The sequence below is a fragment of the Egretta garzetta genome, unplaced genomic scaffold (genome assembly GCF_000687185.1).
Source record: "Egretta garzetta isolate BGI_Z169 unplaced genomic scaffold, ASM68718v1 scaffold142, whole genome shotgun sequence".
NCBI lineage: Eukaryota > Metazoa > Chordata > Aves > Pelecaniformes > Ardeidae > Egretta > Egretta garzetta.
In genome coordinates this window covers 1,465,395-1,481,524 of record NW_009258955.1, presented here as the reverse complement: position 1 = coordinate 1,481,524, position 16,130 = coordinate 1,465,395, and the positions used below count along the sequence as shown (strand labels likewise).

The 16,130-nt window shown below is 39.7% G+C and overlaps 1 protein-coding gene across 5 annotated transcripts in view; it reads right to left on the bottom strand.

Moving 5' to 3' along the window:
* ACBD5 (acyl-CoA binding domain containing 5) overlaps window positions 1-16,063 on the bottom strand; it is a 33,431-nt gene extending 17,368 nt beyond the window's left edge. For 2 of the 5 annotated variants that reach the window (XM_035890146.1, XM_035890145.1), the window contains exons 1-4: window positions 15,044-15,177; window positions 13,433-13,505; window positions 9,523-9,634; window positions 9,362-9,394 (exon numbers count right to left, since the gene is read on the bottom strand). In XM_035890146.1, the coding sequence (XP_035746039.1) occupies window positions 9,362-9,394; window positions 9,523-9,634; window positions 13,433-13,505; window positions 15,044-15,177 (352 nt within the window). Of the gene's footprint in view, window positions 1-9,361; window positions 9,395-9,522; window positions 9,635-13,432; window positions 13,506-15,043; window positions 15,178-15,885 lie in introns of those variants that run through there. The other 3 variants (XM_035890147.1, XM_035890148.1, XM_009634554.2) reach the window with 3 other exon arrangements.
* Between the last annotated feature and the right edge of the window lie 67 nt (window positions 16,064-16,130).

The window sequence follows — 16,130 nt, the reverse complement described above, 5'->3', positions numbered from 1 at the left end:
TTGCCTTAGTCTTCACTGGCAAGTACTCTAGCCACACCACCCAAGTCACAGAAGGAAAAGGCAGGGACTGGGAGAATGAACAACTGCCCGCTGTAGGAGAATATCAGGTTCAAGACCACCTAAGGAACGTAAAGGTGCACAAGTCCTTGGGACCTGATGAGATACATCCGCAGGTCCTGTGAGGGAACTGGCGGATGAAGTTGCTAAGCCACTATCTATCATATTTGAGAAGTAGTGGTAGTCTGGTGAAGTTCCCAGTGACTGGAAAAAGGGAAACATAACCCCCAAGAGAAAAAAGGAAGACCTGGGGAACTACAGGCTGGTCAGTCTCACCTCTGTGCCCCGCAAGATCATGGAGCAGATCCTCCTGGAAACTATGCTAAGGAATGTGGAAAATGAGGTGACTGGCAACAGCCAGTATGACTTCACTAAGGTCAAATCATGCCTGACAAATTTGGTGGCCTTCTATAATGGGGTTACAGCATTGGTGGATAAGAGCAACTGACATCATATACCTGCACTGGTGCAAAGCATTTGACACTCTCCTGCATGACACCCTTGTCTCTAAATTGGAGACACACGGATTTGACAGATGGACCACCCAGTAGATAAGGAATTGGCTGGATGGTCACACTCAAAGAGTTGCGGTGAATGGTTCGATGTCCAAGTGGAGACCAGTGACACTCAAGCATCGGTATTGGGACTGGTGCTGTTCAACATCTTTGTCAGCAACATGGACAGTGGGATTTGAGCGCACCCTCACCAAGTGTGTTGACCACACCACACAGCCTGGTGTCATCAGCAAACTGGAGGGAAGGGATGCCATCCAGAAGGACCCTGACAGGCTTGAGAGGTGGGCCCATTCAAACCTCATGAAGTTCAACAAGGCCAATTGCAAGGTCCTGCACATGGGCTAGGGCAACCCCAAGCACAAATACAGGCTAGGCAGAGAACAGATTGAGAGCAGCCCTGAGGAGAAGGTGGTGTTGCTTGATGAGCTCAACATGACCCAGCAAAGTGTACCTGCAGCCCAGAAAGCCATCCATATCCTGGGCTGCATCAAAAGAAGCATGACCAGCAGGTCAAGGGAGGGGATTTTCCCCCTGTACTCCACTTTCATGAGACCTCACTTGGAGTTCTGGGGTCATGAGACCCCACCCCATTCAGCTCTGGGGCCCCCAACATAAAATGGTCACAGACATGTTGGAGCAAGTCGAGAGGAGGGCCACAAAGATGATCAGAGGGCTAGAGCACCTCTCCTATGAGGACAGCCTGGCAAAGAGAAAGCTCCAGGGAGACCTTATAGCAGCCTTCAAGTACCTGGAGAGGGCCTACAAGAAAGCTGGAGTGGGACTTTTCACAAGGGCATGTAGCAATAGGACAAGGGGTAATGGCTTTAAACTGCAAGAGGATAGATTTAGATTAGACAAAAGAAAGAAATTCTTCACTGTGAGGGTGGTGAAGTACAGGAAACATGTTGCTCAGAGAAGTTATGGATGCCCCATCATTGGAAGTGGTCAAGGCCAGGTTGGATGGGGCTTTGAGCAACCTGGTCTAGAGGAAGGTGTCCCTGCCCATGGCAGGGGGATCTTTAAGGTCCCTTCCAGCCCAAATCTTATGATTCTATGAAATGCCTCTGTGGATCTACTCCAGCTCAAGCATCATTTTACAAAGAAAACCTAGCCTAGCAGGTTTTTCTCAAATGCCTTGTATTTTTGGTTTTCTAGTGAAGCACATAATTTTTATACAAAACTAACATGCACTGCTGGAGCTGTACTGATGGTTGGCTCAGCACAACACAATATCCTCACACAAGTCCTACAGCCTCTTTCATTCTTCACAAATACCAGTGATCAGGAAACAGTCTACATCAGCAGGTGGAACACAAGATATTTAACTAGCTGTGTACACCCTCATAATTTAATAAAAGTTATGTGCTTTTGTAAAATACTGTAACTTTACTATCTGCTCAATAGCAGCAAAATCTTAGCCACTAAAAGATTGTTTCCATGACCTACACTTATATCACATTATATAGGGATCTCTTTGCACTCGTACATTTAAGTAGGCTCAAGCTCTGTCAAAATTGGTAAGTCTCAGGGATATCTATATGCTGTATAAAATTGTTTTGGTAGTGAGGTAACTAGAATTCTTTTCTTGCCATCACAACCTGATGTTTCATGCTTGTTCCTGATCCAAGTAGGCACTCTGCTTCAATTCCAGGTTTATGCAACCACATTCTGCTATTTCCAGTACACTTATTTACACAGGTATCCACCTCCTTTTTAAAACTGATGTATCCCAATACTGCAAGGAGTGATCACAAGTGAGAAAGAGGTGTACATGCAAGCGTCTGGGACCAATAAGATGTTCAGCTAGAAGAACATATATAGCACACTACAAAGAAAGTTTCCATGGGCCCAGCCTGCTCTAACATCTGTTCTACAGTACTCAAACAAGCTGTCATCACAAATAAAAAAAGATTTTAGAAAGATCTGTCAAAAACAGAGACAGAAAAATATAAAATTCCTTACTTTAACTACCACTGTTTTATCACTTTTAAGTGCATTAAATGTAAGTTCTCTGAAAAATGTATTCCCTAAGCACACAGATCGTGGCAGCCATATCTTCCTCTACAGTTTGCCTTTGTTATTTAGTCTTCCTAAACTTTACTATAACAGAAAAAGCAGCCTCTCCTTTTTTCTTTTAATATACTCCAATGTTCCCTTGTTTTGTCATCATTCCTCTCTCTGCTCATATACTTTTCAAGCTGTTGCACTCAAAGAGATGCCACTGTATTTCAAAACCAGTTTAATCAACAATATCAATGTCTGTCTTTTTTATAAGCATCAAAACAATAGTTTGTGGATAAGAATGAATGCAGACAATAGGAGCTTCTTAGACATTTATATTAACTTGCAAGCATGGTATTTAGGATTACTGACTATTCATCCTGGACCTTTGCACTTTTCGATATCTATGGAGTTTCTCATCCCCATCCATACCACCAGTACCTGTTCCCATGAATTTTCAGAATACTTCTTATATAAACAAGGTTACTGTGTTTTGGGGTTGGCCTAGATACATTTCCCTCCTCCCCGTCACCCCTGAGCCTTCTGCTGGTAGAGACAACCTGCCTGGGATTTCCTGACAGAGAGCAGCCCAGGAAGAATGCCCCATTGGCATTCCCAGCACCAGCACATAGTTCCACGAAGGCTCCCAGACATCCAGAGTACAGGGCCATGACGCACACACAGCTCGGTTACATGGTGCATGTGCAGCAAGACCAATGGATCCAGGCTTTGCCAACTTACTGTCAACACCTTATCCAACAATCACGTGTGAGAACAAACATAAATAATAGCTGCTTCTTAGATATTTATAGTAGCATGCAAGAACAGTGAGATCATTCCAGGATCCAGGATGTCCCCATGTCTGGTACTACTTCGCTCTGGGAGAATGAGCAGGACTTGCTAAGGTCTCTTCTGTACGGAAGAAACACAGTCAACATTTAGAATTTTACTTTGTGTGGCAACTACAGAGGAACATTGCACTCTTTTGTCCCGGCAAATACAAAATGTGAACATAGTGAACTCAGAACACCATAAAAAAACCCGAATTATGCTTGAAAACTGTATTGCTGAGTCACCTATAGTCCAGAAACTCTGGTCTATAATATTGCAGCCTGAACGAAAAATTGTTTTGCCCTGTATAAGAAAAAAAAACAAACAGGAAATAACATTAAGATTATATTTTCCTGACACCTACTCCAAGCCTACCAGTTTAACAGCCTTTTACAATGCCCATATTAAACACAGCCTCACAGATGGCTTTTCCATACATCTTAAAGGCTATGATTAAAGTAATTATTTTGGCTGTAACAAAGTTATGCATGACACACCAGCCCATGACCACTGGGCACTTTTCTGAAAGCAATCAAGATACAATCACCTACATCTGTTCTTCCCTGGCCTCCCATACGTCTGTCTACTACTGCTTCATTGTAGAACAGCGCTGTGAGAAATCTGGATTTCAGTTCTCTCATCACAAGATCTTAACTACAAGCAAGACCTCTAAAACATAAGACACCAACATTTCATAGCAAGTGGATACTTCTGCTACATTATCAAAACTTGAAGAGCTTTTGACAACTTATTTTCCCTTTTGCAGGGAACTGTTGTCTAGCTGAAGGAAAAAAATCCAGGTCCAACAATCAATTATGCACAAAAACTGTTATTGTTGACTCAGTTTAGCACAAAACAGAATACAGATAGGCTTTTCTTTTCATGGAAGAAAGCTTCTCTTAGCTCCCTCCATTTTGAAAGAAGCAATTTTTATTCTTACATTTTTGTATTTGTATACTCTGCTGCTCACCCAGTGGTGATACATTCTCTACTACTCCGTTTGAGAAAGGAGCTGTTGATATCCTCAGGCTCGAGCTATACTGATGTTCTGCCCTAATTTCCAACATTATTAGACAACACTGGCATAAAACTATCAGTCTGAAGTCAAATCACAAAGCAGGCTCAGATTGTAACTGGAAAGCCTGAAGCTGGTATATATTGCAACAGGACAAGCCACAGTTTGTTGAGACACTGATCCACATCCCACTGAGCCTCTCCACTGATTTTGGCACTTGCTGGCCCAGCCCTTAATCCTATAATAATCCCATCCTGCAGCAAACACTGCAGAGAACCTTCTAGATGCTTCTGAAGGTAAGCTATTAAGGTACTGAGATATTATGCAAATATTTTTGTTAGTAAGTTTCACACTGGCCTCCCTGAATACGATCTGTAACCTCAATTATAGCTGTTAGTTTATCACTGGAAACGAGAAGAGGAAAAGGTTAAAGGGTAAGAATTTTAAAAACCTCTCTCACCCACCCCCTGGCTCCTCCTGCCCCATGCTTGCCCTGCCTTAATGCACCTGCTAGCTGTGGTGCTGCCACCCATTCAACATAAAAGCACGGCAATTTCAGAGTAACAGGGATTTTAGCTCTTTTTCCCCTTCTTACAAAGCATTAAGAAGATTCGCAGCCATTGAGTTCCTTAAAACTCCTAGTGAGGAAAAGAAAAAGGAAGGAAATCAGTTTAGCAAGTATATTTGAAGTCAAACTGCAAAGTGAGCTTATGAAGCACACATAGGTATGCACCATTACAAAGCGAAGATGTTGAAAATAACATGAGAAGCTCTTTGAGAAAATAAAACTATTTGAAAGGAGAAACTAATCATATGCAATCTACGGAAGCACAGTTAGAAAATATATTGTATTTTAAGAGTAAGAATAAGTGTTTCTACCTGGAAAGTAGTAAGAACAGACTCACTTTTTTTCAAGTTCAGTCCTTCCCTCCAAGGTTACCTACATCCTGTACTAACTACGGCCTTTGAAATAGAAGTGTTTACATGTATTTGCTTCTTCTAAAAGCACACAGACCTCAGCGAGTATCGTCTCTTAAACCTAGCCTCCCATACCCGATACAGGAAAACAGCAAATTGTTCAATAGCCACATCTGCCTGTGAGCCAGGCCAACTTCTGCCATTCACACAATCTGCTACTGAAGCAGTGCCCTGTATGAGCTCCTAGCGCAAACATGCTACACTGCAATTGGCACTGCCCAAAGCCAGCGTGTGCAGCAATATGAGTCACCTTGCTGCGACAACTGAGTTGTCATAATATTTTGCTTTATGTACAATATTCAGCCAACCAGCAGACAATACGGAACAGGTAACATGTACTACACAGTCACAATAGCTCATGCCACCTTGATTCAGCAGTGTAAGTGTTCGGATGCTTTTATGAAGGATGTCCTCTGAAAGATCATATTTCTTGATACCCAAATAATGTAAAGTTACGCTCAGGAAAGCAAGTGGTGACAGAACTGTGGCTGCGAACATAACCTACTCCTTAAGACGATATGGTAAACTATTGTGTCCAAAAAGACTTCCATATTAGAAATACAATTTATGTAAAAATAAATAACTTTCAGGACAGCCAAACCAAAACACTTCATGTCAGGGTGGCAATTCTTCCTGTCTAATTTAGTCATGGTGTAGCTCCCTGTACAAAACAGGCCCCATTAGAGCATGAAAGTGGCCCCCTGATGATACGACAGAATACTATTCATTACTCTGATGAAGTCATAGGGCTTCATCTGGTACAACTGCAATACAGCTGGGAGCAAAGTTTTCAGGAGAGAAACACTCATTAGGGTAACAAAGTTTAGGAGTATTATAATGCTGAAACCTTCCACAGCATCTGCAGCGCATAGCTTGTCATTACTGGAGGCAACATTTAGTCTTCACAAAGGCTTACAAAGAGTACTACTATGCATAAAGGTGAAGAGTCATCTTTATTTAGTAGGATTTTAAGACAGATTAAATGCCTTGTCGCAAAGCAGAATGAGTACGCAGGAAAAGTCTATGGAGAACTTGTGAACAATTTCCAGATACTTTGCTTAGTTATTGAGATAACTTAGTGCAGGCCTGTCAAGTGGGGATTTTCTTGCCCCCCTTTGGATTTACTCACATTCAGAAAAAAAAAACCTCAAACCCAAAAAACATCCACAAGCATTCACAAGGATGAGTTGGCTCTGAAACTCAGTATTTTTCACCCAGTATCAGATCAGTAGGGTGCCAATTGTAACCCACCTTTGGCTTCTTCAGATAACAAGAAAGCTTGAATGCCCATTCTGAAAATTTCAAATTCACTGAGCAATGGTATTTTTAAGCTTCTTTGTCTTTTTAGCATTGGCTTGGATATTGGACTTCTTGTGCATTTATTAGCAAGTGCAAAAAGTCGAAAAGTTGCTTTTCTAAAGCACTCCCCCACCTTACCTGGCAGTCCTCCCTCTACTCCTCCAGCAGCTGCAAATGAAAGGGTCCTTCTGTAATACTGCAACAGTTACCTATTCTCTTCTGCAGCACTATGACAGCTAAGAGCCCACTTTCTTCTTTGATGTCTAGTATTTTATGTACCTTGAAATAATTTGTCAATAATTTTCTCTATAAAGTACTTCATACCTGTCAGGAAGAGACTACTGACTGAATTTTCCAGAGAACCTAAGCTTCTCACACAGCTGCAGGATGAGCTTTCAAAACACTACTCCGGTTACATGCTTTTGAAATACCTCTCAGATTTCCTCAGCCTATTGGAAGGAGTTCTCTATTTTCCTTTCTTTACCAACACATCCCAGTCTGGATATCTGGATATTTGTAACCCACAGATGCAGCAAATTTGTCCTAGTTGTCTAGTAGCTGTTACAAGTCACTTTAATGCTGGCATGTCAGGCTTCAGTGTTCTTCATTAAGGAGAGCCACAATCTCTATTGATTCAGGAAGACAGTATTTCAATGGTTTGTATTTAACATTTTCAGTGAAACCACAAGGAGTAGAAATGCCATTTTAAAAGGCTATACTCTTCTGTTGAGGCCAGTCTGCTAGAGACGATACACCAGCCATAGCTGATGTACACTAAGCTTCCAGACAAGCTCTTTGACTAATCCAAGAACACTGTTGATTTTGAGGAAGTGGCATGCAATTCTTTAACAATTAGATAATTATCTTCATACAGATTAAAATCTGACGGAAGAATGGAAGGCAAACTCAAAACAGAATGGGCCAGAAGATGTGGGGAGTACAGTATGAGGTCAGACTCAAGAGAAAGACCCCAGTTTCCAGAAAATATTGCCTGCTCGTGAAAAAACACCTTCTACAACAGAAGCTACAGAGAGTAGGGGTTTGAGGGTGGGGGGAGAAACAGGACTGGAGGAACACAATCGAAGCATAACCATGTACCAATTCTTAACAGTATTGTCACCAGTGTCTATACTATCTCAAACACAGACTTGGGCAGATTGGTTCTACTCTTTAGAGTGTATCTGGAAGACGGAAGGTACTCATGCTTCCATACTTCTGTGAAATATTTTGAGGCCTGCACTGTAAATAATTACTTCCAGTTTCACTTTTAATTGTGCACGTGGTAAGAATACTGAAGAAAAGGTTTTGAAGTCTTAAATGCAGTCATGAAGTTGTAACATACAACGGTCTTTGTGAAAATTCTTTCTTAATTCATTGCAATGCTGACAGAGCAAGATAAAGCTGAAATGTGCTCTTCTGTTTTACTTACACCACCTTATGGCTAAGCTGCCTCTTTAAAAACCAAGTATGCTAGATTTGTTAGGTATGGTTTAACTTCCATGATTCTCTGCTTGCCTAGATAAGTCACTTTATTTAAGAAGTGGCTTTTGGCGCTGTGCCATAGACACCAAGTCCAAGTAAATCCTTATTACACAGATCACTGACCTGAATCCACTGATACTCTTACAATCTTGCCCGTCAATCCAGCTGTCAGGCAAGATCATTAAATCCCAGACATCAAGCATACACAATTTTAGTTGAGCAAAAAAGTCACATGGATTTCAAAATGACCCTTTGAAAACTTCTACCACTACCTTTTCTCAAAAATAATGAAAAATCATTTCTGTTTCTCTGAGACTTGATACCAAAATTATGTTCCTTTAAGGTAGGGAAAAGAGACACATACAAAAGGCAACTTAACCAGCTAACTCCTACTTCTTAAACACATTAAATCAATTAATTTCTGCAAGTCTGTTTTTTAAAAACAGTTTCAAGTTTTACCCTGTGGTGTTTCAAGTTTTAACTGTATGTAATTTTAAGCCAGATTTAAACAACTGTAAGCCTTATGTTACAACCTTGTGAACACATTACCTGTAACATAATAACTGTTATTATCAAAACACAATGGTATTGCTAAATAAAAATCACCACACTGATTTTTATGCAGCTATGACACCACTAGGTTTGCCACTTGTCAGATTTAAAAATGTTTAAATAGATACTCCCTTTATGAACTTGAGCCTCAGAACACTTCACTTGAAAGTTTCACAAACCCATCTTATATTCTGTATGTGTTAGAGAAACCATGATTAAAAAAGGGGGTTTGATTGTGGATTTTTTTTTATTTTAGATCAGATGACAGAGCTGGATCACCAGCTCTGCATGCAGTGTGAGAATCCACAGCTACATGAGGATGTAGCAGTACACATCAGTTGTTCCTTTTATTAATGGAAAGGCAGAAATTACATTTGATTGGGGGAATTGTTTGTTATAAATTCTCTTCTGGTTTTGGGAAGAAGCTTCCTTCAGCAGCTCAAAAAGCCTGTAGACAAGGGCTAAACATGCAGCTTCCTGGTTCTAACTATTTTTAATACATCAACAGCAAAATAAAACAAAATCCAGCCCAATGAGGTGGCAAGCCCAGAAGTCAGAAGCATTAGCAGGCAGTTACTACAGCACCAAAACAATGGAAAAGATGGACTTACACATAATTTATTATTCCTACCTTCCAAATACTTAGAGACTTTCTCCATTCGAACTGTTATATGGTAAAGAGAATGAACAGAAAGATGCAATGTTTAGCTTTAAAATCATTTACAGAAAACAAGCGCCAAAACATCTGGAGTTGTGATTATTAGTAGTATAAAGGAAGTTACTTGTCCGAACCTGAGGTTAGGTCAGATCCTCTGTTCTTTTTGTCTTCTACTATTTCATAGAATGGGCCTATTACTTGTAGTAATTCTTCAACTTTGTCCGTCATTGGCATGCTCTCAAGGATCTGCACAAGTCCAAAATATGAAGCATCTTATGAAACAGTGTCTTAATGATTCACTCATTTCAACTGATTTTAGAAACTTCTGGTCATTGTAAAACTCAGTAACATTTCCATTAAGTCACTTAACACATTATTCTGATTTTTTTTACCTTTTTTTAATTAAAAGGAAAAGAACATAAAATTAATTTATCAAACAAGAGAGTCTTAACTAACTGTATTAACTTTTTTTGGGTGAAGATGGGAGAGGTAAGGCATTTGCCAACGCTAAAGGACAGCCTCAGCACAGTATTAGACCACCTTGGAATCCATTATTTCAACAATTTCAAACTAAACCAACTCAAAAGTTCAACAGGCTGCTGTTATCTGGTGCAATCTATTTTATAGAAGAGTCTTCCCACAGAGAAAATAAAACAGGAAGACTTTTTTTTCTTAGAGGATTCTTTGTATTTGTCAAACCCTGCCATCTTCAATGGAATGTAAGAAGCAGATCCTAAGTGCCCTACTGGGTCCACCTAAACCCAAACAACAAAATGGACAGAATACAACAAAACTGGGACAGTACAAAGGCTTACTTAAAAGAAGAGCAAACTAGAACTAAGTTCTGCTCTTGAAGTCATTTGGAGCTCTTCCTTTGATAAAAACTTCTTCATTTTAAGTTACAAACCCAATGCCTTTGATCATCTGATAAGAATGCAAAATCTTAAATCTAGAATAGATTAAACAGAAGAGATTCAATAATGTATCATTTTAAAAGCATACAATATTATTGTCCCATTCTAGTTTAAGTCCTTTCAACAAAGGTTTTTGCCAATAGCTTTGTTCTTCTTCCATACTTATTATTTCTTAAAAAGAGACAATAACTACAGGAAAGACTCATGTAAAAGCAAACTAACAGCTATGGTACACCTCCTCCTCCTCCAGAAAAGCACTAAGAAAGCAACAGATAGAGGTACAAGTTGCCACAGAACATGCTGCACAAAAGCACCAAGCATGTCACTAAGCAGTACAAGCAAAAGCTACGGAATTACTTCACAAAACAGAAGCTCCAGGCAGGCTAGCAGGTAACAAGTCAACACTTGCAAGCCAGTCAAGGATATCAAGAGACAACAAACCTATCAAACTGCCGTTTCATTGCCACTGCTCTGATATATATAATTCATTCCGTATTTGTTAGGTAGAAATGCTCAGTGCTCAGATACAGAGCTGGATACGAACCAGAGACAGGACAGTTTTGTGATTTTGTTAAAAATTTTTTTTATCTTCAATAGCATTGAGAGAAACAAGAAACCTATTCTAGAATAACACTCGTATTTATGTATTTACGCTATGTATTTACTTCTATAGACTGCACTGTAAACTGTTTTATACATGCATTTCTATGATGTCTGCATATAGCTGCTCTTCATCTATTCTAAACAGACCTCAATATACTCTGTGCAACTTGAAGCAACTCTTAGAATCTTACTGCAGTTTCTGTTAAAGTAAGAGTTTTGTAACTGCTAGCTTTTAGGTGAGCAAGAAAAGAGCAAATACTTCCACAAACAAAAGCAAATACTTCCACAAACAAAATCAACTGCTTACTTATATAGCCGCTAGGCATAATATACAATCTTAAAATTTGAAAGTGCAAAATACGTTATGTATCCTGAATTATTGTTTTCTCTGGAAGTCAGACAATTCATATATGAAGACTCTTGTTTTAAATTAGAAACACCATATACTCTTAATACTTCTTTAGGCTAAGATATCATACATTTCCAATATATAACAGAACAATATATCTGAAGTGTAAATAAATTGGTTTAAACAGTATTGCAATATAAAATTTCAGAAATGCTACTTGGAAGATAAATTAACCTTAAACAAAATGCACCTGAGCTCAGATTCATCTTAGCTCAGACTAAGACATGTTTGGCCATCTCCCACTGGGACCTCAAAACCCCACCCACATTCTTCAACAGCTGAAATTTTCAAGGCTAACACATGAAGGGAAAAAAACCCCACCAAACAAGTTTTCAATAAAGTGACAGGGTCATCTGATGCATGCACAGCCCAAACACAGTGTGCAAATGCTAGAGGCGTGCCCCAGGGGCGGGGGAAATATGGCAATCATACACCCTTAAACGTACTTCTGTGTTACCAGTACACAAGTGGGTTTTTGCCCCCTTAGATGTGGCTACTGATGCAGCAACAGCAGAATGCCCACAGTAACAGCAGAAAGATTAGTGCAGTATGTGCTGATAGAATAACCCAGTGGATCCATTTGAAATGCACTTCCATGAACATTTCAAGTAGAATCAATCGGGTTGGAAAAGCTGAAGCTTGTATTTCAAATGCGAGAGCTGAAACAGCACCAAAGCAGGGTAAACAGATTCCTCAGTTTCAAAGCTGAGCAAGGCAAGAAGTCATTTGCTCTCCAATCCCTACATGTAATCTGTATGGAGACAAGAGTATTTGTGCTTCATTAGGGTCAAGGAAGTAGACTTCCTCACAGGAGGCTTACTAAGTTGTTGTTTTGTTTGTTTGTTTTTTTAAAAAAAACATTGCAGTTTCACTTAGTTTTAATGTCCTGACCAAACCAATTACTGCACTGACAAAAAAGAAGGTACTCTACTAAGTATTAACACATTTTGAATCCAAGATTTGAAATGAAGCATTAAATCTTGCAGCATGCATTCAAAAGGAATTATTAAAATTTAGTGGGATTTTTGACTAAAGGAATAGTATTTGGTCTCCTATGTTTTCTGGAGTTGTTTATTTTTCATTTTAAAGCACCTACAGTAATACCAGCAAGAATGAAGTTATCAAAATTACAGATAGGAAAAAAAACCAATAGTCAGACTCCAGCTCCCTGCCTAATAAGTTTTTGTTGTATCAATCATTAAACGTGTTAAGAGCCCAATGTCAAGATAGTAGCCTAGGAGAAAAGCAAGTCTATTTAGAGTAGAACTCACATTTTCTCTCCTTGATGCTAACCTCATTATAATAATAGATTACAATTATACTTTTATCGAGATGGACAGTAAGTTATCTTTAAACTGGAAAGGCCACCCAGAAGACCTTCAGTGAAGACAGCAGTGAAAAAATTTAGTTAAAAAAAAGCTTTAATTCTGAATCTTTATTTTAGTTAATGCTGCAATTCCTGCTTAATGTAGTAACTACAACTGTTTACAAGTTACACATCTGTTCCAAAAAAGATAGACCAAATTACTCAATACTAACTTTTTGACTGCAACTATAATATACAAGGAATATTTTCATGACAAGTACAGAAAATTCAGGTTGACTAGTTCCTCTTGAGAAATTGAAGATGATTAAGTTTACGTATTTGATTATACTCATGTCTCCACTCATGACAGTGTGACTCGTGCTCCTAAAGTCCTTCTGGAGGGTTATTTTTTCCCTTTCCAAGGTAAGGATCACTTACCTCTCTCAACTCTGAGAACTGAGGCAGTTTGCAGTAAAACAGCTTTTCTTTTGTTGTACTTTAAGTTCCACTGTTTTCCCCACTGCCCCCTTTTGTCATGATTTCAATAATTCACTTTCTTTAGCTCTGTCATTTAAGCTTCGTACCAGCGAGAGCTCTCATGTTTCTCTGCAACAACCTAAATTCTGTAGCTTTGGAAGGAACCACGTAATTTTCTTCTCCCCATGGGCCAAACAGCACAGTACTGAAATGTAACAGTTTACACAGGGAATAACTCACTTGGAGCTTTGACAGTACTAGTCAGCAAGAACCTCCTGATTTTATTTCTGGAACATTTGTTCTAGAATATCCCTTCCACTCGTTAGTAAACCTACCTTTTTCATTTCTTCAACATATGCTATCATGGCTTCTTCTTTGGACATGTCTCCCAAGGCACTCCAAGCATCCCTAGGAAGCAAAGTCACATACATCTTCAGTATCATGAGGGCCTACTGGATTTTTTCAGCCTGGTCTTACATAGGCCAGCTATGCAATGCTCAAAGTTTCTCTGATGCAAATAAAATGCAACAATTCACAACATTTTGGGGGTTTGGTTGTTTGGTTTTTTGTTGTTTTTTTTTTTAAAGTCCAAACATACAATTTGCTAGGATAATCACATAGTGGTACATCAACAAAGAAATAACAACTGAACAGCCTGGGGACTGAGGAATTCCCCATTGACCAGCTATGATCTTGTACCCAGTAAGATGTTAACAAGCCCAGATATGAGACACACATTTCCTTTTTGATTAGCTTGATTTTTTTTAAGACCCTCTGCTGCAGAAGAAGAGCAGGCACAGACACTTCACCCAGCACTTACAAAGTCGTCAGCAAGTTAGAACAGGCTACAAGAAAAATCTGTCCTTTTCAAGTTTAGCAACTAGGGAGACACATCAGTCTAGTAGGCAAATAGTTTAATCACTGCCCCCAGTTACCACAGCAGGTACTTATGACCTAAAAAAAAAAATCTCCCCCTCTCCAACTCTGCAAGACAGAAAACTCCCATCAAATTTATCAGTATTGCACAAGGAATCTGTCAGAACACAGACTGGAATAAAACATTTCCTTGCTCGGTCTTGCACTTGATTTGACGCTGTCCCTTCTCCTTGCCAGAGTATTCGTCCCACTTACGTCAAAACCCCAAGGCTGATGGCTCCTATTTCAGCTACAACAACCAGTTAGGTAGAAGCTTACTGCCCTAGTCCTCTGCAAAGATACCCCCTTCACCCTGACTTGGGAGGAAGGAAGGAGAGGAAACAAAAGGCAAAAAAATGTCATAGCAATCATTTCACATATCCCAAGACGACCATAACCATAAAGACAGCAATAGTACTTGTTCTTCAGGACAAATCATTATTCAAATACAATAAGCAAAGCATTCACGTGGCTTTTCAAACAGATCTTAGCAATCTGGTGATCAAAAGTCTTCCCAGCACAAGGAAAATACAGACAGTGGGAAGCCCTGCCACTGAGCAGACAAACCAGAAAGATACATAAACCAGACCTCTCCCCATGAGCTTGAAGCTATATCGGTGGCTGTCAATGAGCACTTACTTCAGGCTCACATCATGCATAAAAACTTGGTAAGGAAGAATTCCAGAAGCTCATCCACATCACTACTCATTCTGCAGAGCACCTACAATTTTATTCTGCTACATGGGATAGACACTGCAGAGGTACCATGATGGTGCTTGCCCCAAGAAAAACCTGCTCACCTGCAGAACCCGAGGGAATTTTTTCACCTGCAACTCTGAGAAGTTATAAATTTCTGAGCTAGAAAGTTGGAACGTGAGACAGAAAAATAATTCAAGCATCAAAGGCTGTGAATGTTCTTTCTAAAAGAGAGAATAAACTCACCAAGTTATTTCTCCAAGTACCACTCTTCTAACCATCCCCACGCCAAGCATTAAAAAAACCCCAAACCAAAGCAACTCATAAAAAGTTACCATTTATATCTACCAATCGGATCCCAAAATCCAGGTCGTGGAACGTTACAGGGTCCTTGGGTTGCTTGCTTATAAAAGCTATAGAACTTGAGCATCATTTCATTCGTTGGCTGGAAGGAACCTATTAAAAGCATTTTAGGATACAATTAAATTGTAATCAAGAATATTAGTGAGTATTTCACAAGCTTAGTATTCCTGTGAGAAAACAGCCTGCATTTTGTTACAGCCTGATTGACAGCAATACAATTTAAGTCAGAGAACATCTTTACTTCATCTACCATGAGCCAGCAGCACCACTGACAGTATTTACTTTACAAACAACAAGTTTCAGATTGAGTTTAAGGGACTATAACCTTTACTACTCCTAAGGTCAGATTCCACAACTGGAATAATTAAAAAAAAAAAAAAATGTAGTAAGTAACATAAAGCAACTGTCCTTTCACTCAGTTTAAAAGGACAGGTTTAGCTCCCAGTAAACAAGCTACCTTGCAAGTCACTTTACTAGTACAAACAGTAACTTATTGAAAGACTCCAAATAAAACAAACAAACAACAAAACCCCATGGAACTCCAAACACAAAACCCCAAAACACAGCCTGACGCAGTGTTTTTGTTTACTTTGGGTATTTGACAGCACTTTCAATAAGTTTCACTTTTCTCCTGTTTCTGTTTTCTCTTCTTCCTTTGTAGAACACACTTTCGTAGAGGCAGGAAATGTAAATACAAAACTGTAACAGCTGTCAGGGAAGATTCATAACCAAGCCATTAAACTAAACACTTTGAGGTCCGATTCTAGTCATTAAGAGTTTATCTTAGCACCTCAACAAATCCAGTTTTACTTACACCAAAATTAATGACGTATGTAATAACCAACTTTTATTTTTTCGCTTTTCCGTTAACTCTTTCAGCAGAGGGAACTGATGAAAACAGCTCCGAAGCCGTCCAGCCAACTTCAGGATTGCAGGGAGGCAGAGGCCCTGCCCCGGCGCCCGGCTGAGCTGACAGGCCCCCTCCTCCCGGCGCCTGACTGAGGAACTTCTGCCGCGGGCTCGGAAGCCCCCGCACCGGCGTTTCGCCAGGAGAGGAGG